Source organism: Impatiens glandulifera, chromosome 1, assembly GCF_907164915.1.
Source record: "Impatiens glandulifera chromosome 1, dImpGla2.1, whole genome shotgun sequence".
Taxonomy (NCBI): Eukaryota; Viridiplantae; Streptophyta; class Magnoliopsida; order Ericales; family Balsaminaceae; genus Impatiens; species Impatiens glandulifera.
The window spans coordinates 10,524,973-10,536,722 of NC_061862.1; the positions used below are offsets into that span (position 1 = coordinate 10,524,973).

The window sequence follows — 11,750 nt, forward strand, 5'->3', positions numbered from 1 at the left end:
AAAAGATGAACTGTATACTTTCATTATGCTGAAGTTTGTTAAGTTTGGGGTCCTAAACTGAAATCATGCTCTATTTAAATCTTGAATTGAAATTACGCTCTGTTTAAATTCTAAACTAAAATCATACAAAAAAATGCAGTTACTTCCTGGAAACAAAACCCACCCAAGTAACTTATATCATTTAAGACAAGTTTCTTTTTTCAGAAAATTAATGTATACATTGGAAGCTTTCTGCCATGTTAGTGTAATTAGTTTTAAAGTATATCCTAATGTTGTGTAATTGGTTTTAAAGTATATTCTACTGTTGATTAAATTGAAAAGATGAACTGTATACTTTCATTATGCTGAAGTTTGTTAGGTTTGGGGTCCTAAACTGAAATCATGCTCTATTTAAATCTTGAGTTGAAATCATGCTCTATTTAAATCCTAAACTAAAATCATACAAAAAAATGCAGTTTCTTCCTGGAAACAAAACCCACCCAAGTAACTTATATCATTTAAGACAAATTTCTTTTTTCAGAAAATTAATGTATACATTGGAAGCTTTCTACCATGTTAGTGTAATTGGTTTTAAAGTATATCTTACTGTTGTGTAATTAGTTTTAAATTATATTATATTGTTGATTGAATTGAAAAGATGAACGGTATACTTTCATTATGCTGAAGTTTGTTAGGCTTGGGGTCCTAAACTGAAATCATGCTCTGTTTTTAAGGTATTTTATGCAGTAAATATAAAAGTTTGTTTTCTATAGAATTAATGTGAGAATCTGTCCATTTCCTTTAAAATTCTTTTTGAATTAGGCAAGTTATTCTGTATTTTGAATAAAATTCTGTTTTGAATAAATTTGGTAATTAATCATACATATATCTATTACTTGTTGAAACAGAAATGAAACCAAAAAGAGTTTGGATGTATAATTATAAACCATAATCAAATGAAAGAGAAAACAACATTGATCAATTTCTAGATGGACTTCAAGAGTTTGTGTCCTTTGTAATTAGTCAAACTGCGTACATGGATGGTGATAAGATACGGTGCCCATGTGTGAAATGGTGTATTAAGAAGTATATTATGCCTAATTTGTGTGAAAGACATTTGATTAAACATGGTTTTATGCCCAATTACTACACTTGGTCAGCTCATGGTGAACAGATCGAGAATCCTCAAACATTCAATTATCCTCGGAGAAGACCTGCACGTGTAGTGAAACAATGGAATCAACAATAAGGGGAATTTTCAAACGCATATGAGTGTATGATTCATGACATCTCATCAAATTACCCACCAGATATCAGAAATGAAGGCTCTAACGAAAATGATGAACATATTCTATCTGAAAAATTCTAGAATGCATTGAACACCGAAAATGAACCAATATGGCCAAGTCATCTAAGCGAGAGTAAGTTATCGGCAATAGTTAGACTTCTTAATATAAAGTCTGACAACAATTGGTCTGAGAGGGGTACCAATGAAACTATAGACTACATTCGATCATTGTTGCCTAATGATAATGTCTTACCGGAAAGTTATCACCACATGAAGAAGTTGATTGATGACTTGGGTTTGCCTGTTATGAGAATCGATGTGTGTAAACAAGGTTGCATGTTATTTTGGAGGGATGAAATTGAATTAGAATCATGCAAGTTCTGTAATGATCCACGATATAATGGAATATGTCACCAACGTAAACCAAATAAACAATTGTTCTATCTTCCGTTGGCTCCAAGATTACAAAGACTATATGCATCACATGTGATGGCCTCTCACATGACGTGGCATGCTCATCATCGAACTGAACACGGACTAATGTGTCATCCATCAGATGGTGATACGTGGAAATCCTTTGACCAAGCATATCCAGATTTTTCTCAAGAGGTGCGCAATGTACGTTTGGGTTTATGTTAAGATGAGTTTGCTCCATTTGGTCAATTTGGTAGGCCTTACTCATGTTGACCTATTATTTTAACACCATACAATCTTCCACCGGGAATGTGTATGAAGACACCACATATGTTCATTTCACTTATTATCCCAGGTCCAAAAAGTCCTCAGAAAAATATAGATGTCTATCTTCAACCACTTATTGCAGAGTTGAAAATGTTGTGGAGTGAAGGTGTGCGTACCTACGATGTATCTAGAGGTGATACTTTTAATATGAATGCAATGTTGTTATGGACTATCAATGATTTCCCAACTTATGGTATGTTGTCTGGATGGAGTACTCATGGAATTGAATGGTTGCCCAATTTGTATGAAGAATTCAAAATCATTTCGTTTAAAGTATGGAAAAAAACCATGTTATTTTGATTCTCATAGGCAGTTTTTGCCAATTGATCATCTATACAGAAAAGATACAGAACACTTTCTTAAAAATATTACTGTCTCAATGCATAAACCGACGAGGCCTAATGGAGTCGATATATGGGATGCAATTTTACAATTCGAGTATGCAACTGAAAATCCCAAGGGATATCCAAGAGGATACGAGGATTACCATAAGTGGACGAAAAAGAGCATTTTTTGGGAGTTACCATATTGGGGACTACTTCTTATTCGACATAACATTGATTTCATGCACGTAGAGAAAAATGTGTTCGAGAATATAATAAATATTGTGATGAATGTCAAAGGCAAGACAAAAGATAACATTAATTCAAGGAAGGATATGTTCCTCATTTGCAATCGTCCCGAGCTTCATATCGACCCACGAGAATCTATTAATAGAACTAGTAAGGCTGTTTACGCCTTGACGAGGAGCGATAACAAGATTCTATGTGATTGGTTGAAGGGTTTGAAACTCCCAGATGGATATGCCTCCAACTTATCACGATGTTTTGATAGAAGTGGATTTAAGTTGATTGGGTTGAAAAGTAATGATTGTCATGTTTTCTTAGAAAGACTACTACCAATTGCGTTTAAGCACTTGCTTCCTAAATTTGTATGGGGTACATTGACTAATCTTAGTATTTTTATGCACGATTTAAGCTCAAGGACATTGTCTACCTCTAAGATGCAGAACTTAGAAGGTGAAATTCCAGTGATTCTTTGTAACTTGGCAAAAATATTTCCCCCCTGCTTTTTTTGACTCAATGGAGCACCTTCTGGTACATTTACCATACGAAGCAAAAGTAGGAGGCCCAGTTCAGTACAGATGGATGTATCCTTTTGAGAGGTGATTATTTTTTATTTGCACTTAAAAGTTTTATTAAAAATTTAATTGTTAATATTGGTTTATCATATTGGTATGCGTTCATTGCAGGTTTCTTCACACTATAAAGCAAAAAATCAAGAACAAAGCTAGAATTGAGGCATCGATTTGCAATGCATACATTCTTTAGGAAATAACGACGTTTGCATCATATTATTTTGAATCTAATGTACAGTGCAAACAACGAATGCCACAGAGGAATGTAGAAGGACCAATTAATAGAACAGAACTACTGATCTCCATATTCAATTATCTTGGACGCAGAAGTGGAGCTACAAAAAAGAATGTCACAGAGGAATGCAGAAGGACCAATTAATAGAACAGAACTACTGATCTCCATATTCAATTATATTGGTATGCGTTCATTGCAGGTTTCTTCACACTATAAAGCAAAAAATCAAGAACAAAGCTAGAATTGAGGCATCGATTTGCAATGCATACATTCTTCAGGAAATAACAACGTTTGTATCATATTATTTTGAATCTAATGTACAGTGCAAACAACGAATGCCACAGAGGAATGCAGAAGGACCAATTAATAGAACAGAACTACTGATCTCCATATTTAATAGTGAAGAATTATTGGTGGCTCACACATATGTGCTATTAAATTGTCCAGAGGTTGAACCTTATTATATGTATGTTGTTTTTTAAATTAATGTATGTAGTAGGATAGATAATATTATCAATGCTCTATTGTGCATCACCTATTGTTAGTTGAATCAAGGGATACCAACTTCAGCAATAGATAGTCAATTTGCAACGTGGTTCCGATCTAAGGTTTGTGGTTGTTATAAATATACGAAGAATTTATAATTAATAGATTATACATATTTATGTAAAATATTTCTCAGATTCTCGAAGAAAATCAACATAATACTCTATTACATTTCATTTGGGCCACAAACACCAGCCACCTACATTTCGATATATTTTGTTAACGGATATGTGTGGAGGGCCAAAGACTATGGATCTAATAAATCAACAATGAACAGTGGTGTATGTGTGCAAGCGCGTGATGCAGAATACTACGGATTAGTAGATGAGATAATACAACTTGAATATCCTGGCTCGTGTCTACGAATTGTCTTATTTAAGTGTGTGTGGTTTGATCCAACAAAAGGTACACAATTCGACCAAAACTACAAGCTAGTTGAAGTGAACATGAAACGAAAGTACCAAAGGTATGATCCATTCATTTTAGTACAACAAGGGATACAAGTGTACTATGTCCCGTATCCGAGTAGAAGAGACCAACGATCTAATTGAATACATGCTTGTAAGACAAAGGCAAGAGGAAAGATTGAAGAATGATGGACCGATGATAATGTGGTGTATCAACAAGAAGTGCCTATCACTGGTATCTATATTGATATCCCTCTAAATATTCCCTTAATTGATGTGACTAATTTGCGTGACACAAATGACTTGATTTATGAGGTTGATGATGAAATAGAGGAAGGTGAAACTGAAGAAATTGAAACATATGACAATGAATATAATTCTGATATTGGAGTTGAATCTGATGGAAGTTCGAATTCTGAAGGATTAGAACGTGGGGTTGTTGAAGCATAACAATACATATATTAAACATGTTGGGAGCATCTATAATATATGGACAATTGGTGTATTTATGCTATTTTTGGTTGGGCTTTTGTAATGAATAAAAATATATGAAATATGTTATGTTTTTATTTCTTTAAGTTAATGTAGATGTGAAATATATAAAATTTGGTTAGGCTGTCAATTCTAGTTTTATGTTAGCTAAGTCGAAATTGGATTTTACATTTGCGATAAATCTAACGATGGTGTCTCATTTAATAATCGCTCAAAGAAACGCAAAGATGGTTAGATTTCTTATTCGCGACGAATATAACGATGTTTATACAATTTTCAATCACCAGATCACATGCGGAAGATAATCGTTGAATGGCCAACTTCTAGATTACATCTACAATGAATCTAACAATAGTTTCTCATTTAACAATTACTACAAAGAAGGTTGGTCACTAAATCAGTCGCATGTTGTTAGGACAACTGATCAAGCATCTCGTATGGCGATTCTTTTTACATGTGCGATAAATCTAACAATTGTTTCTCATTTATTAATCGCCCAATGAAACGCATAAAACATTAGTTGTTCAATCAGTCGCATGTTAACTTCATTTATAATTGCGATAAATCTAACGATTGTTTATCATTTATCAATCGCCCAATGAAACGCATAAGACATTAGTTGTTCAATCAGTCGCATGTTAACTTCATTTATAATTGCAATAAAACTAACGATTGTTTCTCATTTATCAATCGCCCAATGAAACGCATAAGACATTAGTTGTTCAATCAGTCACATGTTAACTTCATTTATAATTGTCATAAATATAACGACATTATTTCTAATAATAGTCATTATTTTAATGGCATATGGGAAACAATCATTGATTCTATCGATAAGTAGCAAACAAATAACAAAGACGGAGTCCCCAATACAAAGCCACATAATAATGTAGTATATATATATATAATTCATTATAAAAATAGAAGTAGTCGCTGAATCAATCACGAAAGAGACATGCCAGATGCAATAGTTTAAATCAAATTACTAAATCAAATGAAAAAAATAAAAAAATAGTCCAAATTGTTTATTTTATGACAAAATAACAAACAATAAAGTTCTTATTTTTTTTGAGTTTGTTTGCAATTCAATCATTTAAACAAGTCGCTAAATAAGTGGTAGTATTATGTAAAGATTGCAGAATAATTTTTACACATGTAATCACGTAACACAGTGCTAAATAAGTTGGGGGTACATTGTAAATCTTAATTTTTTTCAATACTGGTAAAAATATATGTATCCAAATTTAAAATAAACGTTTTTACACAAATATACAACTAAAGTGGTGACTTATATATAATAAATTGCTAAATAAATAGAATAATTATTGTAATAGGTTATCGGCCATCTTATTTTCCCATTATAATAGTGTGTCTACTTGCAAAATAAATTGTAATTTTAATTTAATTTTCTTTAGTGCAAAACATGTTTTTATTTTACAAAAATAAAATTTACATAGTTACCATCTATTTTTCAATTTAGAAAATATTCTTGTTACAAATAAAATCGGAAATAATAAGACGGAAAAAAACAAGGAAAATAGGAAAATTAATATTATTCAGCGACTTTATTTGCATTTACTTATATATTTTTTTATTGATGTTTTGGTTGCTATAAAAAAAATGTTACTGAAATAAATTTTAAAAATTACACACTACTTTACCAACATATTTACTAAAAATATAAATTTTTAGGTTTGTACTAATTTTATTAATAAATAAGTTACAATATTTCTAATATTTTAACTTCAAGTTACTTCAATCATTGCAAATGATAAAAAATTGCAATAAGTCAATTTTAATTGCAAAATTGAGTTGCTATTGGATTTTTTTTTTTTTTATATTTTAGACTTTGTTTAATTTTTAAAATAAATATTTTTAACATCATTATAATTTTAACCATCAAATTACTTTATTTATCAATTAAAAAAACAAAATATTCTTACTTTTATTAAATTCAAATTTTAAATGTGTAAAAACATTTTAGTAATTTATCTTAAACAAATTTCAAATAATTCATTTGAAAAAATTCTTAAAACTCTTAAAAATTTCAAAATCAAACAAGCCCTTCATTTGTCTTTGAAGCAATCTAGACTAATAAAATTGAAGTGGAGTAAGATCTAAGATCTATGACTTTCCAAAATAAAAAATAAAAAATGATTAAGTGTGTTCGCAGATTATGTGTTTAACCCGCAGATTAATCGCAATTCGAAAGAGAATCAGAATACAATTTTCTAAAAAACAATATTAGGTGATTTAAATAAATATTTCAATAACTTATTCCAATCAAATTTGGCCTAATTTGTATTAGTATACATCTAGGAACATGTAGATTACACATTTTTTTTTTTATATTTGAAATGAAGTCAATTTCTTTGTCTCCAATAGGGTTATAATTCTTCAAAACATTCTATAACGGTTCCTCTGCAGTATTATTTTTTAGTCAAAGTTACAACATTCTTTTATTTTCTATTGATGGTTTGATTTTAAATTTTATTTAATTTTGAAAATAAATATTTCTAATATCATTATAATTTTAATCATCAAATCACTTTATTTATCAACTAAAAAATTAAAATATCTTACTTTTATTAAATTCAAATTTTAAATATGTAAAAACATTTTAGTAATTTATCTTAACCAAATTTCAAATATTTCATTTGAAAAAAACTCTTAAAAATTCCAAAATCAAACCAGCCTTAATTTGTCTTTGAAGCAATATAGACTAATCACGTTGAAGTTGAGTTGGAGCTAGGGTCCATGGCTTCCTAAAATAAAAAATAAAAAATAAAAAAAAATCCAATGGCTGCTTTTTATTAACGGAGTAGTCAAGCCACCTTGTTTGAATTAACAGTACTGAACAATTTATCCCCTGCCCACCTTCTTTAATTGCAGGTTTATTATAATTACCCAACCAAACAGACCTCAAGCTGATCGATCACTGTTCATAGCCGTCATAGCAAATTTGTAACAATTCATATAAAAATAAATCTATATGGAAATACTTCTTCATGAATTACATAAGATCATTGAACTTGAACTTTGAATTATATCAGAATTTATCAAATAATATTATGCTATTTGCATAATTTTATTCACAAAACTATTCCAAACCCCCCATAAAAAATGTTACATTTTTGAGGAATACATGAGAAATAATAAATTACAAATATCTAATCCCCACCACCTGTTACACACGAAAGAAACCTATTACTCCTATATCGTACAAGCTGTTTTGAATCTTGGATTTTTTTACTGTCGGATGAATAATATTCTCCGACGGAAGAGTTCCGGCGACGGTGAGCTTTTCCGGCCTCCAACTGCAGCGGCGCCGGAGGGACGGCGGAGCCGACAGGGTACTTGTAGTTATAACCTTCAGGATAGAAGTCGGAAATATTGTAAGTTTGACCGGAGAGAGAGTTGGGTTGCCGGATTATCTTGCCATTCTTGATTTTCCGGTACACCATTGGGAGAAGACCTTCCATGTTTATCTTTTTTTGTTTTAGTTTATAAAACCCTTCAAGGGCAAATGAAATAAATAGATAACATTTCCCCATTTATATATTATTTTGTGGGTTAGGTTAGATGGATTGAGTTTTGAATTTTCTACACTTTATCTCTCTAAGAAAGATAAGAAGGTTTGATCTTCAAGCATTGAAGGCGTCATTCCAATTTTCTATTATCTTTTTCTTGACTTAAAATGGCTGCTAAGGAATATGTTTTGAAGTAATTTGTTTTTGTATAAATTAAAACTAGTTGGTTTAGAATGATTATTATATTATTAGAGAATATTTTAATTTTTATTGAAAAATTATTTTAGTATGTTTAGAAAAAATTAGAAGTTAAAAATCATATTCACTTATATTTGAGTTATTTTTGTTAGGTACAACGTTTTATTTAGCCGAATTGGATTTGTTGTCACATATTTTACATTTGAATAAGTTTCTCCGACATTAGTTGGGTTACAACACGAAGTTCCTGAATGGAGCTCACTGCCTTCTTTGCTAACGAATGAATCAGATCGACTTAGAAAATAAAAATTTTTAATCCGAATAATACTTCCAATTTTTTTTAGGGTCGTCTAGTACTTATACCCTCCAAGGCTCCAACGTGTTTGTAATTATTTCTCGAGTTTGAGTTCGTCTAGTTCTCTTATAACCAGCAAAAGAGATGATATATTATCATATAACCCTGCCCCACACGTCAATCCCACGTCAATCCCACGAGCCTCTTATTCTTTCAGGTGAGAATACATCTATAGGTTTTTTTACCGGTATTTTCTAATTTTATACGAGTCTCACTATTTTAACTATATTTGTAGATAGTTAATTAATTATCATTTATCAAAAAAAATTCAACGTTGTTTATTCATCATTGGACAAAGAAAAATTTCTTTACCGCTTAAAATTTTGGATAGAGATTCTTCTAACACCGCTTAATAGATTTGTTTAACTTGCTCTCATTCATTACTCGTTGGTATGAAGCTCACATTAATCCGTGTTTGAAGTTATCGAAGAAATTGCATTATAAGTTGAATTATTCCATTTGAATATTAATATTTGTAGATCCCTATTAATTAACATCCATTATTTTTTATTATATAAATTTATTTGTAATTTTTTATTTAATTTAATGACTAATTCTTTATATAAAAATATTATTTAAGTTAGAGTGATTTAATGATTATATGAGTCTTGTTATCCTATTCTAAAGAATAAAATATAATTTAAAAGATAATAAAAAAATAAAGATTAAGGTTATTAATTAATGTGGATATTCTTTTCTTAATAGATATTATCATATAACAAATTGGAAAGTATGATGAAGCTGTCACGATTTGTTTTTTTCCAATTTTATATTGCTTTTTTACGCGTTCATTTACCTTGTTTCTTCAACTTGTTAATGTAAATATTTATTTCTTAACATAAATTATCATATAACAAATTGAATTTTCTTTTCTAATTTTTTTTTTTTTTTAAAAAAACTTTAAAATAAAATTGATTAGTATATATAAGAGAACATAAAAATGAAAATTTCTAACATTTGGCTTTAATATATATGTTCAAAGTTTCGTATTGAAATTCCATATAATTAAAGCACCTTAAACTTGTGTCAAAGTTGAACACTAATTAGTAGTTGATCAACACCGACCCCATTTAAAAATAATGATTAACAAGACATGTTATATGTAAATATTTGAATTAAATTTAAAAATGTGTTTTTAAGTAATTGTTAATAAGTTAAACAAATACCTGCTTCTCATTAGTTAATTAAATCAGCAATCATATAATTTAATACTTACCAATGTCAACATGACCTAATCCACTTCATCTATTATCATATAGTCAGTCAGTCAGATAAATATAACTAGGTAGAAATTAAAAGATTTATAAAGTATTAAAATAAATTAGAAAATAAAATATTTAAATAATATGTTTTTAATTTAATTGTAAAATAATTAGATTAAAGATTAAAAGGATATAAATTTATCTAAAATAGTATTATTTCTAGAACCCAATGATTCTTCTTTTAACAAATTCAATCTTGATTAGGTGACAAGTCACCATTACATGTGCTCAGGGAAATAGACAAAAAGAAATAAAAAATCATTGCTTATGGGACTCATATATTAAAATAATTCACTATCATATCACAGCTAATTTGGATTTTTTTTAATTATTTAAAAAAGTATGAATGAAATATGATTTTAAAAATAAATAAATTTAAAAGGTATAAATATATAATAATATATATTTTTTAAAATAATTAAAAAATATTTTAATATTTTGATTAATAAATTGAATAATTAATTATGAAAGAATGAATAAAATAATATATGATTATAGTTGAATTAAAAAATAAAAATCAAACATTATCCAACGGGATATAACATTTGGAGAATAATTTATATGTGAAAAAATTTCATGAGCAATCTAGATTCATTGTGGGGATAGTTATTCGATTAGTTTTTAGGACGACATTTGGTGTAATGTCAAAAGTCTAATTACGGCGTATCATGAGTTTGCTTCCATTGCTCTATGAAAAAATGTCACAGTTAATGACATGTTTGATCCTCAACATAGTGTTTTGCTAGCCGAATTATATATAAAACGAGATTAAACATTATGGATAGTTCGTCCCATAATAGAGTTTTACTTTTGATAGGACGCAAACAAATCTAAACAAGACGTTATTCGTTGGCAAAACATTGATAGTTTTTATGTGGGACATTGCTACAAGTTGTTTGCTAAGATGAGTTCATATAATTTTTGTTAGGAGAAACTTTGGGAGTAAAAAATTCCATCTAATATATTGTTCTTTAGATGAAGCGTTATTCACGGTGAAATTTTTATGGAGGATATGTGCATGAAAAAATGTTATATTTGGTTAATTGTTGTCGTATGTGTCACAAGGAGGTTGAATCGATAACTCACTTAGTTTTGCATTTCGATGGGTGACTAGTATCTGAAGTTTTTTGTGGAGTATCACTGTGATTCATTGGGTGATGCCCGAGTCTTTAGGTTGTTATTAAAAATTTTGGATTGATGCAAATAATATGACAGAACTACATAATTGGGTTACCATCTCAAATATTTTTTGATAGACTATCTGGTTGGAGAGAAATCGTCGAACTTTCACTAATCGTATAATTCGTATTATGATACTTTTTTAGATTTATTTTAGAAAACCGGTAGAGTGTTTTTTAGTTTTCTATTTTTTTTAATGTAATTGTTTATCGTTGTGCTTAAAAGATTTTCATCATTAATATACATGAACTTTTTTAAAAAAATTAAAAAAAAGAAGGTCTTATGTTAACTCATTTATTTACTCCAATTTATTTTAGAGAAACTGTCCTTGTCTCTTTTTTTTCTAAGGATTTGTTCTCTACAAAAATATTAAAATACTCTCTAATTTAAATTATTTTAA

The 11,750-nt window shown here is 29.2% G+C and overlaps 1 protein-coding gene across 1 annotated transcript; it reads left to right on the forward strand.

Moving 5' to 3' along the window:
* The first annotated feature begins 1,015 nt into the window (after positions 1–1,015).
* LOC124945211 lies at positions 1,016–3,086 on the forward strand. Its single transcript, XM_047485640.1, has 4 exons — positions 1,016–1,201; positions 1,349–1,895; positions 2,037–2,250; positions 2,318–3,086. The coding sequence occupies exons 1-4, from the start codon at positions 1,016–1,018 to the stop codon at positions 3,084–3,086; spliced, it is 1,716 nt and encodes a 571-aa protein (XP_047341596.1).
* Positions 3,087–11,750: the final 8,664 nt, after the last annotated feature.